This window comes from Pelobates fuscus, chromosome 5 (assembly GCF_036172605.1).
Source record: "Pelobates fuscus isolate aPelFus1 chromosome 5, aPelFus1.pri, whole genome shotgun sequence".
NCBI lineage: Eukaryota > Metazoa > Chordata > Amphibia > Anura > Pelobatidae > Pelobates > Pelobates fuscus.
The window spans coordinates 192,643,117-192,667,253 of NC_086321.1; the positions used below are offsets into that span (position 1 = coordinate 192,643,117).

At 41.6% G+C, this 24,137-nt stretch overlaps 2 protein-coding genes across 2 annotated transcripts in view; one reads left to right on the plus strand and one right to left on the minus strand.

The window, feature by feature from the left end:
* The window catches only part of NGDN (neuroguidin), a 124,697-nt gene that overhangs the window by 59,435 nt on the left and 41,125 nt on the right, over window positions 1–24,137 (minus strand). The gene's annotated exons all lie outside the window — the stretch shown is intronic.
* The window catches only part of MYH7 (myosin heavy chain 7), a 51,005-nt gene continuing 31,659 nt past the window's right edge, over window positions 4,792–24,137 (plus strand). Inside the window, exons 1-6 of the mRNA XM_063454888.1 lie at window positions 4,792–4,867; window positions 10,044–10,250; window positions 10,344–10,487; window positions 12,335–12,491; window positions 21,054–21,081; window positions 21,165–21,273. Coding sequence (XP_063310958.1) covers window positions 10,050–10,250; window positions 10,344–10,487; window positions 12,335–12,491; window positions 21,054–21,081; window positions 21,165–21,273 — 639 coding nt within the window. The 5' untranslated portion in view covers window positions 4,792–4,867; window positions 10,044–10,049. The remainder of the gene's footprint in view (window positions 4,868–10,043; window positions 10,251–10,343; window positions 10,488–12,334; window positions 12,492–21,053; window positions 21,082–21,164; window positions 21,274–24,137) is intronic.

Genomic DNA, 24,137 nt, shown 5'->3' on the forward strand with positions numbered 1-24,137 from the left:
TTTTCAGCTCCCTCGCGCACCGCACTGATACCAGAGCCGGAAGATGACATCATCTTCCGGCGCCGGTATCAGTACGCGGCGCGCAAGGGAGCTGAAGAGGAAGCACTCAGGGGAGAGTGCTCCCTCGCGCGCACGCCAGCCTGACTGCCCGCCGGGTGACCGGCCCCCCCAGGAGCCCAGCAGCACCACTGGACCCCAGGGAATCCCCTCAGCACTCCAAAAGGTAAGGAGGCTGGGGGGATTAAATAAAAAAAACAAAAACGTGTGTGTTAGTGTTAGTGTGTGTGTATTAGTGTTAGTGTGAGTGTGTGTGTTAGTGTTTGTGTCTGCTAGTGAGTGTCAGTGAGTGTGTTACTGTGTGTGTCTGTTACTGAGTGTGTTTGTGTGTGTGTGTTAGTGTGTGTGTGTCTGCTAGTGTCAGTGAGTGAGTGTGTGTCTGCTAGTGAGTGTCAGTGAGTGTGTTACTGTGTGTGTCTGTTACTGAGTGTGTTTGTGTGTGTGTGTTAGTGAGTCTGTTTGATGTCTGTTAGTGAGTGTGTGTTTGTCAGTGAGAGTGTATGTTTTGTAAGTGAGTGTGTATGTATGTCTGTCGCTGAGTGTGTCTCAGTCAGTAAATGTGTGTGTCTGTTAGCTAGTGTGTATGCGTCTGTTCGTGAGAGTGTGTGTGTGTCTTCAGCACTTACCTTTCTCCAGCGCCGGACTCCCTTGGCGCAGGGGATCCCTCCGCCTCTCAGCTCCGAATGCGCATGCGAGGCAAGAGCCGCGCACGCATTCAAACCGCCCATAGGAAAGCATTACTAAATGCTTTTCTATGGACGTTCAGTGTCTTAGAATCGCGGAAGCGCCTCTAGTGGCTGTCAGTGAGACAGCCACTAGAGGCTGGATTAACCCTCAGTGAAAACTGCTATGTTTTCATCTGCAGGTTTAAAACTAGAGGGACCTGACACCCAGACCACTTCATTGAGCTGATGTGATCTGGGTGTCTGTAGTGGTCCTTTAAGTGTGTGTGCATCAGCATGCACTGGCGTCCATACCGCGGTCGCAGGGTTCGCAGCCCTGCAACCCCTGCGACCAGGTACCCGCCGCAATGTGTTGCGGCCCTGGCTCGCCAGAGTAAGCGCGGGGAGGTTAGGGGGGCCCACGGATTAATTTTCGCACCGGGGCCCCATGGGTCAAGTGTACGCCACTGTCTCCAACTGCCGAACAGAAAACACATGAACATTGGAAATAGCCGAACAGGAAAAACCATACAAAAGGTTTACACTCCTGGCAGTCAGCATACAATCCAATTCCTCCCAAGAACGAGACGACACTTCGTTTTGAGGGTCAAGCAGAATCTGACTGTACTGGCACATACAGCCTCTTTTATTCCCAATCCACAAACATAGTACAGCCCACAGGATTTTACAGAACAACCAATCAATCCGTACAATACACACAGACACTCCCACACAAAATCCTCCCATCTGCCTGGGATATGAACACAATGGGTAATATAATTATCACAGGCAGAGGAATACAGTTTTTACAAAATATTAATAACTTCTAAAATATACCTGCCATTCACATAAAACATACATTTCCATAATCAGGATGCTGGAAATAAACGCATACTCAAAAATCAGGGCAATCGGTTCAGGGGTTAAAAAGTTAAAGGAGGGAAGACCCACATATGTCCGCTCCTACCAAGCAGGCAAGCGATCCTATCCATCCGCAACGCTCCTACACAAGCAGGGCATAGGTTGAACATACCATATCACCCGGGCACTAGTCCGCTGCCACGAGGTGCAGGAAGGCCAGAAGATTGATACATCAGCCTCACATGCATGTACACTGGGACTCTCACCTGCAGTTAACGCTACAGCTCGTCTGATATAATTTAAAGCATATAGTCTGGCTTACTAAGCAAGCTTTTACCTGCAGAGCAATTTATTCTACAGCATATAAGGAAGCATGTCTTTATAATACATCTGCTGTATGTTATTCACCTGTACTATCTCTCCCATGCCGCATTGTCTCACGCTTGCATTTAGACATGCCATACCATAAGCTTACGTGTACCTAACAATGCCACTTGAATGTTTAGTCTAGCAAGTTTATTGAAAGCTTCCGATGCCGCATAGTTTGTGATTTTCATGATATATATAAAATGTGCTTAGTAAGGAAAGCAGCCTAGAACTTAGACATGTTTATCTGTTTAGAACTTTATCGATACATAGCACTTGAGGGCTCTAACAGACGGATAGCAGGCTATAACCTTTTACCACTTACTCTACTAGCACCAATGAGATTTTACTGTATGTAATCAGACCTGTGGCCATTTCAGACACGTTGCAGTTAGCATGTTTCTGTTCCCCTGCCCCCATGGCCAGAGGTACACTTAAGTATCTCAGCGGGCTATCCAAAGCCGTTAACAGCTCGAAATAAGCCTTCTCTGACCACCCCCTGATGTTATCCTTTGTAAGACAGCGATAGAGCGTTTCCACTGGCGGAGTTTATACTGTCTGTGTTCGTCAATATGTATAACACGACGGCCAATGGACACAACGTTAAACATTGCTTAATCTATTTAATCTATTTTATTTCCATCTAGTTAATCGTATTACCTAAACTATCTCTAAATATAAAAATTGTGCTTGACTTTGCATGTACCTATATGTTTCAGATGTCTTTCAAGCGTTGGAGGAATGCCTTTGGGGTACCTTGCAACAACATGTTATCTGCTTATGCACTACAAAAATAAAGAATTTAAAGAAAAAAAAAGTTAAAGGAAAGTCTTATTTGACCAACCGCAAGCACATTTTCATGCCCAAAAGAGTTCCATAAATTTGGGCTGTGCGGTCGGTCAATTCCACACAGAAAAATGTCTAAGTCCCATTCGAATGCACGAACAGGACCGTTTGTGAAAATAGCCCAGTCTAACAGTGCGTTCGAATTGTCGAACGCACTTCGATTACAGTCGAAGCGTCGAAGTTCCTGAAGGTAACGGTCAGCGGTGTTCATGCAAAGGTGTAACCGATTTAGTTCCATAGATTCAAGGGCACGCACCGCTGACCGCGTTCGACTAAATTAAAATGGCCGCCGCCACGTGTTTAATTTTCGAATGGCGGCCACTGTGTCAATTTCTTTAATGTACCAGTTATGGTTGGTTATATATTTCTTACCTGTTCTATGTTAACTTCTGTATATATGTTGTGTATTAATATTGTTTTTGTATTTTATTGTACCCTATTACCCTATATATAGTAACAATGCAATGTTTTGTGGACGTGGGACATACTTGGAAACCAGAGAAATCTCAATGTATGCATCCTGGTAAAATATTTTATAAATAAATAAATGTGCATGTATTTCAGGTATCGTGCACAAATATGTATTTGTTATATTACTCATTTTGAAACCTATATGTTACTTACAATGCTTGTTTGTCTGTTAATTAGTTTAATAAATTAACAAGGAAACATAAGTTACATTTGCTTGTACAAGTAATCTAGTCAGGAGAGGTGTCTGTTGTGTTCATGCGGCTCAAATGCTAGCAATGTAGTATTATTGTGTGTTAGAAACATTTTCAGATACTTTTCCAGTACTTGAAGTGTTACAAACTCTGCTTGGGCAGGATTGTGACAGATACAGTCCATTTTTCACGGTGGAGTTGTAATCACTTGTACATCATTAACTGTTCATCTGCAGTCGTTAACATGTTGATAATGATATTAGACACAACATTTAAACCACTGACAGGTGAAATTAATAACATTGACTATATCATTACAATGGCACCTGTCAAAAGGTGAGATGTATTAGGTAGCATGTGAACAGTCAGTTCTTGCATTTCATGTGTTAGAAGCAGTAACAATGGCAAGCAAAATTATCCAAGTGATTTTGACATGAGCCATATACAGTATTGATGGAAAGATGATGTGTTCAGAGTATCTACAAAACGGCAAGTCTTGTGGGGTGTTCTAGGTTTGCAGTGGAGCGTACCTACCAAATGTGGTGCAAGGAAGGACAATCGTCAAGCCTGTGTCAGGGTCATGGGCGCCCAAACTCACTGATGCACGTGGGATCTGTATATGTTGTACGACATTACTTTGTTTTTATATTTATATCATGGTAGTAACCTGGATGTCAAATAACTTATACCTATAATACATGTCTTCATATGTGACTTTCTTCATATGACACAAAATAAAGATACATAAATAAAAAAATGTTAATTCCTATGCATCAGTTAGGAATAGAAGTCCACAAACCTGTTAAGTTTATATAATGTACTTGCTCACTAAATTAAACCAAATTAAAATATTGCACTAATAATGGATAACTCACATAGATAAGGGTGAAAGGGGAGCAGTAATAGGTGATGACTGCTTGAAACAGATTCACCTGCATATTGGAAGTGTTCAACTGGAAAAAGACTCATATCTCCTTGGTAACTTTACGACAACAAAATAATTTTACAAAAACCAGAGAGGGTTAACGATTGCAGTGGACAGGGAAATGCCAATCACTTTTCATTGTGTATTTTGCAATGAAAGGGTTAATTAAATCTCCCCGTCACAGAGGGATCACAAATGTCCTTGGTGGTATGTCACACTTGTTATGGGTCTCCATCTCACATGTCACCCACAGCCCTCCAACATGATTCCAACACAATGACGTGAGACCCTCAATTGTTTTCAGTGGTTTTGTTTCTGGTGGGTGTAGCTTTCAAACAATGGCTCCAAATCTGGATGGGGGAGAAGACAGGTGCGTGTATATATATATGTATATATATATGTGTGTATTTGTGTACGCACAAAAAATAACAAGTCACACACCCTGCCATCTCCAGAATCTGCTGCACAGTGACTGACAGCTCCCAGAGGTGAGTAATGTGCTGCAATTTATGTCTATAGGCTACTAATTCAGACAATATTTGGGTTTTGTATGCTGGAATCGCATTGCTCATACACTGTACAGCGTGTGCACCAAACTGTACTAAACATGTTTTTCTGGACAGTGTGTGAGTTCCACATGCTGTTGGGAGGTACATGAATGGTGCTGCTTGGCAGTATATAGAATTCACATGCTGTGACATTGAAATTAGTTAACCATACTCCAGGGCTATTAACCACTACTTAATGGATTAATTTCCTATTAGCAGCATCTGAATTCTACATACATTATGGGGAAGCATTATTAATGTACTTCCCTATAGCATGTGGACAATATTACATGTTTAATTTGTTTCTCTGTAATTATCTCTGTTTCAGTTAAAGGTGCAGTATAAGATTAGCAGGTTACTCGTTAAAAGTGAAATTGTTCAGAATTTATGATTTAAGGTAAAATGAATGCAACTGGGAACATTTTCAAACAGGGTTATTGCTGAGAGTTCAAAGAGAGAGAATTTCAAATTTTAAGGCTGCAATAGCCAAATTGAAAGCAAAATTTTCTAATTTGACTATTTTGGCTTACATTTTGAAATTCACTATTAATTCACTTTGAATTCCCGGCTATTCTCACTTATGAGCTATGTTTTGGTTAGGTTAATTCCCTTAATGAATACCACTGAGAGATAGAACCACAAGACATTTATTTACGTGTTCTAAATGACTGGCGCTTCAATACAGTAATACAAACTGTGTGCCCAGCTATCTTTATTTTATGACATGTTTGCTCTAAGTACCATACCTAATTGCACTGCTCTATGATAATCATTTGATTGGATACTGCAAATCATGAACAGGAGTTTCCTGCTGGGCTGAGAATGGAAAAATCAGCATTTGCTGCAAAAGTCAGATTTGTGGCTAATATATGGAAGGCGGTTTGGATTCCGAAACTATTTAAAAATGCATTATCTTTATGCATACTAGTGCAGAGACTTCGGAACCACCCCTCTTTTTAGGGTCTGTCTATTCAGCACTCTAGTTATGAAGCTTCGGGCCTAAGCTGATGATGTATTTGTGTTGTTGGTGGACACCTTAGCCTCCGTCCTCTATGCAATCTACTATGCTACTTTGGGTCCGGTTCAAACTATAAAATGTATATGGAATAAATTGAGTAATTTGCCCTTTAACCCCTTAAGGACCAAACTTCTGGAATAAAAGGGAATCATGACATGTCACAGATGTCATGTGTCCTTAAGGGGTTAAACTCTCAACTGTGAACATAATGTAGATTAACTTCTAGTTTGGCTTTTAGATTGAGACTGATTCCTTTAGTTAATATATGCAGAGGCATCCATTTGCATGTATATAAAGAAATAGGGTGCTAAAGGTTGCAGACCAACTTCCATATGCGGTACAATACAGATATCTTAATACAAATCAAATACACATCTTATTGTCAAATTTATTAAAAAAAATATCTTTATTTAATTACACAAAATACAATTCTGATTTACTCTATATACACTAAAATGAACAATTCATAATAGAAAGTCATATACATATAGTTCATCTATTCATTAGCAATACAAGCATTGTCATAAAGACTGAGTACAAACTATTTCATGAAAAAAGGAAAGAAAAGACAAAATGCACACAATGTAAAAATAAAGTAATTGCTGTATAAATTTTACTTAATTGCTGTGACTGAAGGGCATCACCACCCAACTTTTAGGCACCAATGGCTTTTGTGCAAAGGTGTGCAGTTGATTTGTATTGAGACTGATTCCCTTACCCGATTGATTGGCGACAAAATTATCCCAATTGGGGCCTGTACATTTTTACACCCTATCTTGGGTTATCAAGGGGGATTTGGATTAATGGAATTCCAGACCGATCTCATGGATTGTTTGGATACACTCTGTTAAAATGAACATACTACCTTATATTCTTTTCCTCTTCCAGGCCCTCCAAACTTTTATTCTGAGAAGGGACTTGGATAAATTGCAGTGTGCTATTGATGCCTTTATTTGTGGTAATTGGAGGGACAGAAATGCTAGGGTGGTGTACTGACACATGGTCATATAAGGCTTCTAATTCAATCTCCTGTGACTCCTTTCCCCCACAACACATATTTCCCCCCGGTTATAGTTTCTATAGATTTAGGTAGACTAGAGAATACTGGTTATCAGAGGTTTTATCATTTATACCAGGGTGATTCTTTAGTTCCCTTTTTGGAGCTTAATTAGTTGACCCATCTCTCCTCCAAAGCTCATTTTAGACATTAATTTTTATTTTAGCTTATTTTCAGGATCTTTGCAGGTCAAGAAAAGGTAGCTGTTGCAGCTGGGACTGAAATGACATTTTATGAGTCCTTATGTCATGTGATGAGGGCACTGTTCAGAATGATCTTATTACTTTGCTATACAGCACACTGCTCCAACTCTGTAAAATGGGGTGACCTATTATAGACATTGGGAGCAACACCTAAATGAGCCTCAGGTAGTTTGTTTAGGAAGGTATTTGAGAAGCTGCCAGAGGAATTTCCATCTATGTTTATTTAAAGGAGCAATTGTTCAAGATATTAATGAGGTGCTACACCGTAACACTATTGGCATCCTGAAGCTCCAAGGGAATATTTTCACATATGCGGTAATCTAATTTTGGCGCAGTGTTCAGCATTTATTGTCTCATGTGTTTTCACAGATGATTTATATGCAGAATAAATAACGGTTCAGGCAGCTTTATTGTGGCAAAAGTTTTGACCATATCAGGTCTTCATCAAGCGGTCAAAACCTTGCTGCTTTTGCTCCAATAAAGCTGTTATTTCTGTTATCCCGGAGTGCCTGAACCGTTATTTATTCTGCATATCTTGGAAGGGCAGGCCTGGCTTCAAAGCACATGGGTTAGTTTGTGAGTACAGTATCCAGTATGTGTCTTCACAGATCCGTTTACCTGAACACACGGTCCTTCTTGTTCTCCAGGCCCATTGTTGGTTTCCCTCGCCACCTCCAAAACTACTTTAACAAAATAATGTTAGTGGCAAGGGCTTTCTTGTCATGTTGGTTACAATCCAGGGTCACCTTCATCCCTAGGATAAAGTTAAGATTATGGAAAACCTGTCTCATGCATTGGCTGACATATCAAAAGTCCTGGTCACCTTTTACTCCATTAGGTGTTGTGCTGTACATAATAGGTGTGTGTTTTTTTCTGTTCTCTTTATCTTCTCATTTTCACTAAATTCAGAATGTCTGCAAGTGCCTACGGTCCTTTCCTGTATCTATGCAATGTATTTTATTGTACTTGTTAAATAAAGAATTAAATAAAATTATATGCATATGTTAACCTAAAGTTTTCCTTTAAAATGATACCTTGGCTCCTAAAGTGAAACCATACTACAGTATTTGTGAGTATATTACATAAGGAAAGAAAAAAAAATCTCTTAAATAGTTCTTATGCGTTTAAATGAACATAGGGCAGGGATAGGCAACTTTCAGCACTCCAGATGTTGTGAACTACATCCCCCAATAATACTCTTAAACCCATAATGCTGGCAAAGCATCATGGAAGGTTTAGTCCAAAACATCTGGAGTGCCGAAGGCTGCCTATGCCTGCTATAGGGTAAGGAACACAAATATGTATTCCTGACCCTATAGTGTTAAAACCACCTAGCCACACCTCCCCTGGCTGTGACTGACCCAGCCTGCATGAAAAAAAGTGTTTCATTTTCAGTTTTTATCTCCTGATCTGCACTCTGAACTTTAAAGGGATATTGTAGGCACGCAGACCACATCAGCTCATTGAAGTGGTCTGGGTGCAATGTCCCAAGTCACTTAACCCTACAGTGGTAATTATTGCAGTTTCTGAGAAACTGCACTAATCACCTGCTAGGCTTAACTCTTCCTCTAGTGGCTGCCACTAGAGGGACTTCCGGGTGCTTAGATGACTTTTAGTCGTCTAAATGACGCTGGACGTCCTCACGCTATGCATGAGGAATTCAGCGTCACCAGAATCCCCATAGGAAAGCATTAAATAATGCTTTTCTATGGGGAAATCCTAATGTGAGCGAGGCCATTGCCACGCATGCGCATTAGGTCTCTTGCACCAGCTGCTATCCGTGGGCGAGGAGTGTGGGCGGAGCCTGACCCAGCACCGAGGGACATCAGTCTTGGATTCAGGTAAGTGATTGAAGGGGTTTTAACCCATTCAGCACCATGGGATGGGTGGCGAGAGGGAGGTGGGCACTGTAGGATTCTTTAGCGCCAGGAAAACGGCTTTGTTTTCCTGGCACTAGAGAATCCCTTTTATCACATACAGGAGGCTCCTGCAGGGTCTAGAAGACTATTAACAGAGCAAGAGATAAAAAATTCTAAATTAAACAGAATTTGCAATAAAGGAAGTATAAACTTTAGATGACTCTTTACAGGAAGTGTTTAGGAAGGCTGTGCAAGTCACATGCAAAGAGATGTGACTAAGGCTGCATTAACAAAATGATTTAACTCCTAAATGGCAGAAAATTGAGCAGTGAGACTGCAGTGGCAAACTCTATACTCCAAAACATACTTAGACTACAATTGTTTTTGGGGACTAAGACTATAGTGTCCCTTTGAAAAATAAAGAATCTTACTTATAAATGTATGTTAAAAATGTATTAGCCACGGACAGTACATAATAAATCTTGAAGCTGTAAAATGAGCGTGTTCCTGTATAACCGCCCTGCCTGTACTAAAAACTTGGCGGATATATAAATGGTAATTGCAAGAAAAAAGTGCAAAAGTTAAAAAAATTAATAAGAATAATGTATCTCATTAGTGGATAAGAACAATGTAATTTACTCTCAAAGCTGACACACACATCTGATCTCCAATATTGTCCACAATATATCTGAATATAGACAGATAGATAAATAGGCTTGAAAGGAGAAAAATGTATAGACGTAGAATAGCTGTAGGGGATCACCTCCAACCTCTAATCTAATTCATAATATCAGCTCACCAGAATTTCTATAGCCATTAAATCATGCCTTGATGACAAGGTCTCACAATCTGCTGTACAGGCTTATCTGCATCAAATGATGTCTTGTAACAAGAAATAAATGGTAATAATAACACTGTACAAAACACTTAAGCAAACTGTATGTGAGCAGTAGGTTCAGTGCATCCTTTCCTCTTACAGGCCAAGATGGGTGATGCAGTGATGGCAGAGTTTGGTGCGGCTGCTCCGTTTCTGAGAAAGTCAGATAAAGAGCGTCTAGAAGCTCAGACACGACACTTTGATTTGAAGAAAGACATATTTGTTCCAGATGAAAAGGATGAGTATGTGAAAGCCAAAGTGGTATCTAAGGAAGGGGAAAAGATTACAGCGGAGACTGAGAATGGCAAGGTGAGCTCATTCCCACCATATTTATGGTATTTATGAGACATTTGTCCTAAACACAATGTTCCATTCCTTTCCTACATGTGTTTGCATTCCTAGACAGTCACAGTGAAAGACAGTTCGGTGATGCAGCAGAACCCGCCCAAGTTTGATAAAATTGAAGACATGGCGATGTTGACTTTCCTGAACGAGCCAGCTGTACTGTATAACCTCAAAGAGCGCTATGCAGCCTGGATGATCTATGTGAGTTGCTTCTTGAGACACCATCTCAATTACATTCATTCCCCTGAACATAAAAAGCACATTCTACAACTTTAATTGTCCACGCAACCCTACCGATCCCCTACACATCATCTTTTAATACTACTGGGGATTTGACAATACTGCTCTATAAATGTGTCCCTTCTCTCAGCCACCCGTACAAATCCTGCAATGGATACCAATTACTTGGCATTTCATCTGTAAGCCAATTATGGAGTCTTTGACAAACTATATATCTACTTTATTATCGAGGGATCCTTCCTGAACACAGTATCTAATTTTAAACATTATTCAGCCTACTAATAACACACATTTTACAATTGTTTGGTATGTAGAAAATGTGTAAGAAAAGGGAACATATATTACTGTAAATAAATAAAGATTTCCTGTGCCAAATAGTATTATACAAATTATAAAATAATTATTTAAAGGTAACTAGATAAAGAAAAAAATAATACTTTTACTAGTCAGACGAAGGTAATTACATGATTAATTAAGAAATCAATTCTAAAGGACTGATAGGTCAATGTCCTACAAAACCAACTATTTATAGTCTGTGTATGTTTGTACAAATACTACAGTGAATACCAATTTCTTGGCATTTCTCCTGTAAGCCTATTATGGAGTATTTGTCAAGCTATACATCTACTTTGTTATTGAGGAATTCTTCCTGATATATTCTACAAATATAATATCTAATTTTAAACATTATTCTGTCTACTAATTACACGTATTTTACAATTGTTTGGTATTTGGAAAATGTTTAAGAAAAGGGAACAGATATTACTGTAAATACATAAAGATTCCCCTATGCCAAATAGATTAACTGCGTGCTCACAACTATAAATATGTATAGTCAACATATACCCAGTACAGACCCCAAGATAAAGTAATGTTAAAATATAACCGCTCAGATAGAGGTTTCAGCTAAACAATAAAGTGGGTCATCCATGTATTAAATTTTTTTTTTAATTGCAGGTATATGAACACAGCCCTTTGTGTTAAAGGAAATATTTTTAAATGATTAAAGAAGTGTTGGGGTATATTCCATTTTTGGGGAAAATTGTAAAGCTGAACTGCAAGCTCCCTATCACTGAACTCATTATGCATTATCCATGATTCCTAAGGTTGCATCATTGGATTTAATGCAGTCTGTATCAGAAGCGTGGTTTTAACCCTTTAAATATCTTCCAGCCTTTACAACCAATCTCCCCTAATTAACTCTTCCCATGACGTGTGCACCCTTACGTTTTAGTTATGGCCTTGTATCTTTGCCAAGTTAAGGGAGGTCCTCAACTGAACATCTAAGATATAAATATGTGTACATTTTAAATGTTAGCACACAGAGGAGAGATTTGGTTACAGGGACACTGCTCCATATTATAATGACTGAGAAATGTTCAAGAGGGTATGTTATTCTATTTTGATAATATTGCAAGAATTTACTTTAATCTTAAAAACTCCTTGTCAGTTTGTAATATCATAAAGACAAAGTACACAGTTTAAAAAAATACAACTTTGCATTCTAAAATTTGTAATAGTTGCATTTGCCCATAACATCATTCAATAAAAATAATCATGTACAATTTAGTTCTCATGTGCTATAATCTATATTCAATGTATGATATCTAGTCATGATGTAGATGTGTTACAGACAACCCATAAGCTGACATTTTATGTCCTTTATATCAGGGCCAGTTTCAACAAGAAATTAATTAAGTCCCTCCCCTGAGCAGCCTAGGGCTGTAGCCAGTACTTATTTGAATGCTCTCTGTTCACCGATACATATTATGGTCTATTTGACCTCTACGCTATTCTTATTCCCCTAGACATACTCAGGCCTGTTCTGTGTCACCGTGAACCCTTACAAGTGGCTCCCTGTGTATAATGCAGAGGTTGTGGCTGCTTATCGTGGGAAGAAGAGGAGTGAAGCTCCACCTCATATCTTCTCCATCTCTGACAGTGCATATCAGAACATGCTGACAGGTATGTCCATTAGTCCTGTGGGTACAGGCTATTTGTACTCCATGTTACATAGCTTGAATTCACTCAGCACTTTCTAACCCATAACACACAAAGCATGGTTATCATTACATATCCCCCTATATTATGCAACCGACATGGATGATATTACATGTATGCATGTAGATTACAGACTATTTATGTGCACTGACAGTCATATGCTATGTGCGCTACATATTCTAAATGTGCACTACCTGTCATAAAGGGCCAGTTTTACATCCCTCTTCTGCAAGAAGCCCATTTAACCCCTTCAGGACGGAGTCAATAGTACACATTCTGATGAAAACAAAACGTAAACAAAAACTGAAATTTTTAATACTGTTAGGTTTTACTGCAAAAAAATGCACATATTTGTAATCAGCGATGTCTCACGAGTACAACAGTACCCCCCATTAACAGGTTTTATGGTGTTTTGGAAAGTTACAGGGTCAAATATAGAACGTTCCATTTTCAAATTGAAATTTGCCAGATTAGTAATGTTACCTTTGAGACGGTGTGGTAGCCCAGGAATGAGAATTACCCCCATAATGGCATACCATTTGAAAAAGTAGACAAGCCAAGGTATTGAAAGTGGGGTATGTTTAGTCTTTTTTAGTAGCCACTTAGTCACAAACACTGGCCAAAGTTAGCGTTCATATTTGTTTTTGTGTGAAAAAAGCAAAAAAACGAATATTTGGCCAGTGTTTGTGACTAAGTGGCTACTAAGAAAGACTGGACATACCCCACTTTCAATACCTTGGCTTGTCTACTTTTTCAAATGGTATGCCATTATGGGGGTAATTCTCATTCCTGGGCTACACACCGTCTCAAAGGTAACATTACCGTCTCCGTCTCAAAGGTAACAAGAACTTAAAACTGTAATTGTTATATTGACATATATTGACATCTAAATATATAATTTGTAAGAAGAATTTCCATCATACATTGAGGTTTAATAACACTGCAGTTATTCACTAACGAGAAAACTGCTGAGTATTCAAAGTGAATTTCAAATCTTAGACCAAAATATTCAAAGTAAAAAATAGGCAGCATATTCATGAGCAAGTTTGGGAGTACCAGGAAACCCATAAGGCTTTTTAACCATGTCAGGATATGGTTTTTTTTTTTAGCAAGTTTTGATTTTTTTATGTGAAATTTTTATATGCTACATTTAGTAAGACATTTTTTAACTCTCAGCCGTTTTATCTTCGACTACTGGACCCTCCATTTCTTGCCAGGTCTATGTTGTCCCTTGTTTTGCCAAAGATGCCAGGGACCCTAACCATGTTTTCCTATTGTTTATATACAAGGCATAATTCTAAAGGTAAAGCAGACTCTGCAAGATTACATTGTGTCACAGTAAAAAAGTCAGGGATAATGGTTGATGGTTTACCCCCCATGCAGGCACATCCTCTCTACACAATTCTTCTTCTTATTATTATTATTTGTATTTCAGCTAGATACCTTACCAATGTATAGTTATTAAAATGGTTACATAAAATAAGCAACTTTGAGATCTCTCTATCATCATTAATACAATACTTCTTTTCTTAACTATATTAAAACTTCATGGGTTTAACCTTTAATTCATCGTATGTTCCCCTGTTTCTTCCCTCCCGCCCCATACCCTATCCCTATCCTAATTATCACTATAATAACCCTTTAAATCTCACTTTCTTATCTGAGTTTTCCCTATCTTTATTTGGAGAGAGAGAGAGAACCCTTTCGTCTCTTTGATTGAACTACTATCGTCATCATCATTTTTTATTTTTTTTTTATTTACGCACGTTTGACCCATCCATTTCCTCTTTATTTAATTGCTTTTTTTTTGTTGGACATGGAAGGCGGGTGTATGGAAAAAACCCTTGCCACCTCATTACATAACATACTATTCATCTCTCTGCCCCCCTCCTTGTTACATTCCATTTACCTGGATGAGAGACCCTCCATGATAAATTTTTTTCTAAAAATTCTAATTTATCTATCCAAGTATCCCAATATGCTATTTGCGTGTAGCGATTTTCTAAGCTCACTATGATGCCTCTTTCCATTTTTGCTTGCCATATTACTTGTGCTATCACTTCTCGGGTAGATGGGATTTTTACATTTTTCCAATTCCGTGCTATCAGTAATTTGTGTAAAATTAACATTGAATAATTTATCTTCATTTTTGACTCAATTAAATTTAATAAAATTATTCCCGGATCCATTGTTAATTTATTTCCTGTCATATAATCAATTAATGTAATTATATCTTTCCAATAAATATATATCGGTTGGCAGTACCACCATGTGTGTAATAAGGTGCCCTTATCAATGTTGCACCGCCAATATCTATTCGATGTATTTGGGTATGTTTTATTTAGAAGATTCAGTGTCAAGTACCATCTATTAAAAAGTTTAAACTGTAAATCTGTCAAATTAAAGCAGTGGATGTGTTTAAATAAAGATTTTTTTCCCCACTTTTCAATTGCTCCAGAAAGTTTATTATGTCTTAACGTATATAAGATTTTAACAGATTTAGACAGCATATTTTTACAGATTTTTAGTTCGACAAATTGAATAATCCCATCTATTTTACACTCTCTATTCTTAATCATATGCGCTGAGACAAACCCTTTAATTCTAAGGTAGTTAAAGATATCATTGGGTGGCATGTAGAATTTCTCACTCATTTGTTGAAAGGGCTTGATTTTATAATCCTAAATACATAACCTTTAATAGTATACTTAAAATGAATGTGGAGATGGCCACAAGAAAATGGTATAAAAACTGACACTGATATTGATCTTGTAGGAAACATATATCTGAGAAGGTAGATAGTCATTGGCATGTAAAGGTTAATGAGCTTCCCATCTAGTGTCTGTGAAGTATTCCGACGTTTAAAGTATCCAGTATCTGTGGATACAGTATTGCTGCCTTTATCCAGGAGGCTTTAGCATACACCAACACATATGTCTCTTCAATGTGCAAAATTATTATTTTTTTGCACAGAATTTCTGTATTGAGGACACTGAAAACGTTTGAACAGGTCCTCTCTATTCATCCTATTAGGGAAGCTTTCTATTCTTTGACGTTTTAGTGGTCCACAGATACTGGCTTTACCTTTAAACGTCGGAATACTTCACAGACACTAGATGGGAAGCTCATTAACCTTTACATGCCAATGACTATCTACCTTCTCAGATATATGTTTCCTACAAGATCAATATCAGTGTCAGTTTTTATACCATTTTCTTGTGGCCATCTCCACATTCATTTTAAGTATACTATTAAAGGTGATGTATTAACTATTTAGGGCACTCACTCCTTCTTTCCTATTTTTCACTACCTTGGTAGTTCCCCTAGGGTTACCCCCTTTTTTTGAGTGCTTTTTCCAGGCTTTCTCTTTTTTGTTCGCTATAATCCTAAATTTAATTATATCTATGATTTTATTTGTTCCCTTGCTCTTCCAAGAGTTGATCTTAATATTATCTAGCATATCATTAATCACTAAGATTGGTAGTGCATCTATTATTCTATTCATTAGTCCGACTTTTTTTTCCAAATCTATCCCACCAATCTGCTAGATCTCCAATTATATGTGATTTGGATCTTGCCTCAGCTATAACATTTTTATTGAGATCTAAAATCCAGAATAGAGAGGATACATTCTCTACCCCTGTGCTGTCTTTCTCTATTGAATACCATTTTTCCTTTTCTAGGAATGTTTTCTGTGATAACTATATGAAATTATAATTATATGAAACAGTCTACTGGCCTGATAAAATTGATGGATTTCTGGGCAACTCAAACCTCCATCTTGTCTTATCCTGGCTACATTTTTACTCTTGTTTTATTTCCATCACAGACAAATTTTTAAAAAGAGGCATGTAAGATTAGTAACCAATTTTCAATTTTATCACATAAATCCAGCGTGAATAGCATTTTCACAACTATGGTGTCAGGAATACTTTGTAGTATTTGTATTCCTGACACTATAACTTCATCTTAATAAAAATGCTATAATGCCAGGAGGCCCCTGGGTGCTCTTTCCTTTAAGGGATTAGACTGCTCAGAAATGGTTTAACCCCAAAAGCTGCCTCCACCTCCAGATCTCCAGGTCCCTCAGTGGTATTCGGCTTCTGAAACGGAGTGTCAGGAAGTACAGATTGACGTCAGGCATGGGTGCCGCAGATTGGCTAGAGTGGTCAGCTGATGCTCTAAACCAATCGTTAGTTCCCAGTTCATAAAAATGTTTAACTTTTTTATGAATGGGGAGCTACTGATTGGCTTAGAGTGCCAGCTGACCGCTCTAGCCAATCAGCAGCACCCCTACCCAGCAGCACTCTGTGCTTCCTCACACTCGGTAAATAAAAGTGAACACATTAACACTGATATTTTTACCTGGGGAGATGAGAAGGTCCAAAGTTTCCCTGCCAGGCCCAGGTACCAAAGCATTATGATGTGGTGTCCAGAATGAAGTGGAGGGACCACTTCACTTGTCCTTCCTGCTCCAATCTCCTTATCTTCTCCTTCATTTGACACAGTCTTCTTTTTCTTTTGACACTGTCTTCTCTCATCCTTGGTTCCGTCTGCTCCTTTACCTTTCTGCTCCTTCTCCTACTTTAGCTTTGTGCTCCTTGCTGCCCCTTTCTGTACCTTCCTGTTCCTTCGCCTACTTTACCTTTGCGCTCGTTTTGCCCCTTCCAGCTCCTTGATACCCTTTTCTGCTCCTTCGTCTACTTTACCTTTGTACTCCTGCTGATTCTTTCTGCTCCTTTACCTTTGTACTCCTTCTGCCCCTTGCAGACCCTTCCTTCTCATTGCAGACCCTTCCTGTTCCATATAGCCTCTTCCTACTTCTTGCTGCCCGTTCCTGCTTCTTGCAGACCCTTCCTGCTCCTTGTTGACCCTTCCTGCTCATTTCTACTCCTTATCCTACTTTACCTTTGTGCTCCTTCTGCCCTTTCCAGCTCATGGCTGACCTTTTCTGCTACTTGATGTCCCTTCCTGCTCATTTCTGTTCCTTCTCCTTTCTACTCCGTGACGTACTTTCCTGCTCATTTCTGTTCCTTTTCCTTTCTGCTCCTTCTCCTACTTTACCTTTGTGCTCCTTCTGTTCCTTCCTGCTCATTGCTTCCCTTTCCAGCTCCTTGCTGCCCTGTTCTGCACCTTCTCCTCCTTTATCATTGTGCTCTTCTGCCCCTTCCAGCTCCTTGCTGTCCCTTCCTGTTTCTTTCTGCTCCTTCTCCTACTTTACCTTTGTGCTCCTTCTGATTCTTTCTGCTCCTTCACCTTTGTGCTCCTTCTGTCTTTTCCTGCTCCTGCTGCCCCCTCTGCTGACCCTTCCTGCTCATTTCTACTCCTTTCTGCTCCTTCTCCTACTTTACCTTTGTGCTACTTGCTGCCCCTTCTAGCTCCTTGCTGCCCCTTTCTGCTCTTTCTCCTACTTTACCTTTGTGCTCCTTCTGTCCCTTTCTGCTCCTTGCAGGCGCTTCCTTCTCCTTGCCTTCCTGCTCCTAGCTGCCCCTTCCTACTGTACGTGACCCTTCTTGCTCATTTCTGCTCCTTCTCTTACTTTACGTTTGTGTTCCTTCTGCCCCTTCCAGCTCATTACTGACCCTTTCTGCTCATTGATGTCCCTTCCTGCTCATTTTTGTTCCTTCTCCTTTCTGCTCCTTGATGTCCCTTCATGCTCATTTCTGTTCCTTCTCCTTTCTGCTCCTTCTCCTACTTTACGTTTGTACTCTTTCTGTCCCTTCCTCCTCCTTGCTGACCCTTTCTGCTCCTTCTACTTTACCTTCCAGCTCCTTGCTGACCCTTCCTGCTTCTTGCTGCTCCTTCCTGCTCCTTGCAGACCCTTCTTGCTCCTTTCTACTCCTTGATGCCCCTTCCTTTTTCTTGCTGCTTCTTCCTGCTCCTTGCTGCTCATTTCTGTTCCCTTGTGCTCCTTCTCCTACTTTACCTTTGTGCTCCTTCTGATTCTTTCTATTCCTTCACCTTTGTGCTCCTTCTGTCTTTTCCTGCTCCTGCTGCCCCTTTCTGCTCCCTGCAGACCCTTTCTGCTTCTTGCTAACCCTTCCTGCTCATTTATAATCCTTTCTGTTCCTTCTGTCTTTTCCTGCTGCCCCTTTCTGCTCCTTGAAGACTATTTCTACTTCTTGCTAACGCTTCCTGCTCATTTCTATTCCTTTATTTTCCTTCTCCTACTTTACCTTTGCGCTCCTTGCTGCCCCTTCTCCTACTTTACCTTTGTGCTCCTTTAGTCCCTTTCTGCTCCTTGCAGACCCTTCCCTCTCCTTGCAGACCCTTCCTGCTCCTTGCTGCTCCTTTCTGTTACTTCTTCTACTTTACGTTTGTGCTCTTTCCAGCTCATTGCTGACCCTTTCAGCTCCTTGATATCCCTTCCTGCTCATTTCTGTTCCTTCTCTTTTCTGCTCCTTGATGTCCCTTCCTCCTCATTTTTGTTTCTTTCTCCTTTCTGCTCCTTCTTCTACTTTACCTTTGTGCTCCTTCTGTCCCTTCCTGCTCCTTGCTGCCCTTTCAGCTCCTTGCTGAACCCTTTTTGCTCCTTCTACTTTACAATTGTGCTGCTTTACCTTCCAGCTCATTGCTGATCCTTCCTACTCCTTGCTGCCCCTTCCCGCTCATTTCTGTTCCTTGATATCCCTTCCTGCTCATTTCTGCTCCTTCTCTTACTTTACCTTCCTGCTCCTTGCTGTCCCTTCCTGTAGGCTGTCTCCCCAATCCCTCACTTACCCGATCTGTAGGCTGCCACCCCATCCCTCACTTACATGATCTGTAGGTGGATCCCCCATCCCTCACTTACTTGATCTTTAGGTGGATCCCCCCCATCTCTAATTTACCTGATCTGTAGGCTGCCCCCCATGCCTCACTTACCTAATCTGTAAGCTGCCCCCCCATCCGTCACTTACCTGATCTGCAGGCTTTCCCTCCCGCCCCCCATCCCTCACTTACCTGATCTGTAGGCTGCCCCCCATCCCTCACTTACCTGATCTGTAGGCTGCACCCCCATATCTCACTTACCTGATTTAGAGGCTGCCCCCCATGCCTCACTGATCTGTAGGCTGCCCCCCATCCATCACTTACCTGATCTGTAGGCTGCCCCCCATCCCTCACTTACCTGATCTGTAGGCTGCCCCCCATCCCTCACTTACCTGATCTGTAGGCTGCCCCCCATCTCTCACTTACCTGATCTGTAGGCTGTCCCCCCCCTATCCCTCACTTACCTGATCTGTAGGCTGTCTCTGCAGGCTGGGAGTTGTTGGCTGCATGTGCTGCTAAAGTCGCAGTGCTCTATATTATTCAAATAGTAGCATTCTATAAAAGACCGGCAGAGGAAACTACAAAAAATTTGTTAAGAATCAAGACAAAATCTTCAGTGGTTAAGTGGTTTCTCTGTCTGACTACTCTGTACTGTCACCAGCTCCAGAAACTATCTAACGAGATCTGTGTTTAACAATGTATTGACTATCCACTGACTTCAGGTGGGTTTTCAATCATTTTTCCCCCACCATAACTTTTGTGGTTTGTGCTCGGCAAGTAACGCCAAGCCTCAATAGCAAGCCAGTAAGCAACCTCATGCTGATGAGTTGCATTAACAATAAAACAGTTGTCCATGAGTGGTTCACTGACTTTGCTCCTCTTCCTGAGTTGTGTTTCAGAGCTGTTGTTTAGAGCAAACGCAAACTCCAAGGAATCCATGTTTAAAATGGAATAATGAGGCAAAAAAGGTGATTCTTTGTTGAACTAATTTGCATATATCCAGTCGTCTATTCTGGTTTTGTGCTTGGCCAGCCAGCCAGCTCTTGGGCCCCCCAGGACAAGAGGCTGGCAAGGTATTTTCCAGGACGTTTGGGGGGGGGGGGGGGGGAGCTTTTTTTGCCACCCACCTGATAGTGCCGCCTCACGCTAGATACAGCGCTGCAAATATCCCATGCAGTAGTAACAGCACAGCAAATGTGAGATTTATGTGGGAAAAGCAAGTCTTATGACTTAACTGGTGTGTGCAGACCTGTGTTTAACAGACTGTAATCCACCAAACTAACTCAGCTCTCAACTGCTGCGCAGCTCACACTGTCACACTCTGTGCTCCAGTAGTAACAGGAAACAAGTGCCGGTCAGGCAGTCCTCGGTGCAAGTTGAACATTGGTCTAATTTTGCAGGAGTTTGATTGGCTAATAAAATACTCAATCAAGCTCACTGCGTGATGATTGATTCGTATATGTGGTCACAGGATTTGACAGAAAATGTGCTCACCTGAACTAAGGTTTGATGCACTCTGGATGAATTTCACACCTTCGTTTAATTAATGAAATGAGTGTTGTCTGAACGACATTTGGTCAATTCTGTCATTTTTGCGATTCCTTCTAAAACTGAATGCATATGTCTAGTATACATGTTATAAACATAATTAACGTAGTAACCATTTGTAACACACATAGAATATTCTGACACATGGTAACTATGACTTATGCGCTGTGTGTTATTTCATATGTTGTGTAGACTGATGCTACAATTAATTCCTTTCTTATTTTTCTTCAGATCGGGAGAATCAGTCTATCCTTATCACGTATGTAACACAAACCAATCTGTATTTATTTACTTTCCTACATTTATATCCCTCTCTCATTCTTTGTATCTGTCTGTCTGCAGTGGAGAATCTGGTGCTGGGAAGACTGTGAACACTAAACGTGTCATCCAGTACTTTGCAGTCATTGCTGCCATAGGCGATCGCAAAAAAGACACAGGCCCAACAGGCAAGGTGAGGCTGAAACTACGCCTGTAATTTCAAAATATTTCGGCACTAATAAATCTACATTATTATTATTAATGCCAAACGCTATTCTCTGTGGTAGAGAAGCCGTCTTCCAGCTACTCTAGTTCTAAACTCCACCAACCAACAGCCAATAGTCCATCTCAAAATTACACGTGTATATACATGTGCATAAATGGTAGGGGGAATTGTGGGACAGAATATTAAAAATAATATTTAGTGAAAAATACAATATGCATGCATTTATTTAAAATGAGATGATATATACGAAAATAGATCCGAACGGGCGCTACTTATTCCTAAAGGGTACAATTGCCGATAAGAAGTATACGCTGGCCGCGATTTACGCCCCGAACTCGGGACAACACCGATTTCTATCAAGGACCCTCCAATTCCTGGACCGGTTCCGGGATGGACTACTCATTGTAGCTGGGGACACTAATGTCCCACTAGACCCTCGTCTCGACACCTCTAGAGGGTGCAGCTCGCACTCCGGTCTCTGTGTTCGGACAGTCGGGAAGGCCCTGCGAGATTCGGGCTTGGCTGACGCTTGGAGAGTGCTCCACCCGGAAGACAGGGACTACTCGTTTTACTCACAGGTCCACCACGGTCACAGCCGCCTAGACTATATCCTGATCGCTCAGGAATACCTGCACCTCCTTCTGACCTGCGACATCCAGACGACCATCTGGTCAGACCATGCCCCGGTACTAGCCACGTTGCGTTCACCTTTGTTTAAACCGAGTGACAGACAATGGAGACTAAATGAACAGGTGCTTGGGGACTCAGTTGTGTGCACAGACGCGAGAGAAGTCATCCGACGCTACTTCCTGGAGAACCTGGCTACGGACACCTCTCCACAAGTTAGATGGGAAGCCCACAAATGTGTCCTCCGCGGCCACTTTATTAAGACCTGCACAAGACGCAAACGGAACCAAAATCACGCACTGAAGGACTTACACAAACATACAGCGCAGCTGGAAATAGTACACAGAGCTGATCCGACCGAAGACAATCTCCGACCCCTGCTAGAGGCGAGGAGGGAACTACGCTCCCTCTTGTCCCGGAACCTGACGCACACACTCCGCAAATCCCGGAGATTCTTCTATGAGAACTCGAACAAATGCGGTCGCCTGTTGGCCCACATGCTCCGCAAGAAAAGGAGACAGTCCCGCATTACTCTCCTGCAAAAGGCTAATTCGCCTCCCGAACGGAGGCCACAAGCCATCATGGAAGAATTTGGAGAGTTCTATGCGAAACTGTACAACCTACCGAAGGAGGTAGGAGCAGAGGCAAAACTTCGGAGACGTGCCGACATTCGAGAATACCTGGAACAACATCTCACCCAGAAACTCACGCAGACCCAAGCAGAGGACCTGGACGCCCCCATCACCCTGGAGGAGCTAAAAGGAGCCCTTAAGGCGGCAAAAGCAAACAAGGCTCCGGGTCCCGACGGCTTCCCGGTGAGGTATCTGCGGACATTTGAAGAGCTGCTCATGCCCGAACTATTGACAAGCCTTAATTCGTTGCTGGACGGCGGGAGGTTCCCGGAGGATACATTGATGGCCACAGTAGCGGTGGTCCCCAAAGAGGGTAAGGACCCCACATCCTGCGCCAGCTATCGACCTATCTCCCTCCTTAATGCGGACCTTAAGCTTTTCACGAAGATCCTGGCCCGCCGTGTGGGGGAGGTAGCACCAGATCTGGTGCACCCGGACCAAACAGGTTTCATCCCAGGACGTGAGGCGAAAGATAATACGACCAGAGCCCTCAATATTATCCATTCCGCTAAAACCACCTCCCGAGGGGGCCTCCTGCTCTCCACCGACGCCGAGAAGGCTTTTGACAGAGTCGACTGGCAATTCATGGAAGAAACCCTCCAGGCTATGGGTTTCGGCCCCAACATCCGAACATGGATAGCAGCCCTATATACATCACCGAAGGCCCGTCTGAGGATTAACGGAGCACTATCCCCCGCTTTTCCAATCAGCAACGGCACGCGACAGGGGTGCCCCCTGTCCCCCCTTCTGTTTGCCCTCACGCTAGAGCCCTTTCTGGCGGCGGTCAGACAGGATGGGGGTATCACGGGAATAAAGGTAGCCAAATCGGAACACAAAGTGGCCGCTTATGCGGATGACTTGCTCTTCTTTATCGGCAATCCGATAGTCTCGCTCCCCAATCTGCTACGGTCCTTTCAAACGTATGGAGCGCTCTCCAACTTACGCCTGAATACGGAGAAATCCGAGGCTCTGCCCTTGGAGCTCCCCCCCGGCCTAACAACCCATCTGAAGGCAAACTTCCCATTTCGTTGGTGCACGCAACGCATTAAATACCTCGGCATCTGGCTGATGAGAGACCTAGCAAAGATGTTCACGGAAAACTTCCTTCCCCTCCTACGGACACTGGCCGCGGACATGAAAAGATGGGGGGGATCCTGTATTTCATGGTTCGGGAGGATAAACGCGGTGAAGATGAACCTCCTACCGCGCCTCCTGTACTTGTTTCAGACGATCCCCATCAAAATCCCCAAAACCTTCTTCAACGAGATGTCCATGGCCATTAATCGCTTCGTCTGGGCCTCGGGAGTAGCCAGACTCCGACACACGCACCTGATTAGAACAAAACGCCAGGGTGGGGTGGCACTTCCCTCGATACAAACATACTACCAGGCAGCTCACCTCCTCAGGGTGATAGAATGGCACGTGCTGGACACAGATACACAATGGGTTGGTCTAGAGCGGGCTGCTTCCAAGGAACGCCTGCCCTGGATTACCTGGTTGCCAAAACCCGCACAGACTAAAGAAATCAGGTCTCACCCACTCATTGGAGCTACCCTACAGATCTGGGCGACA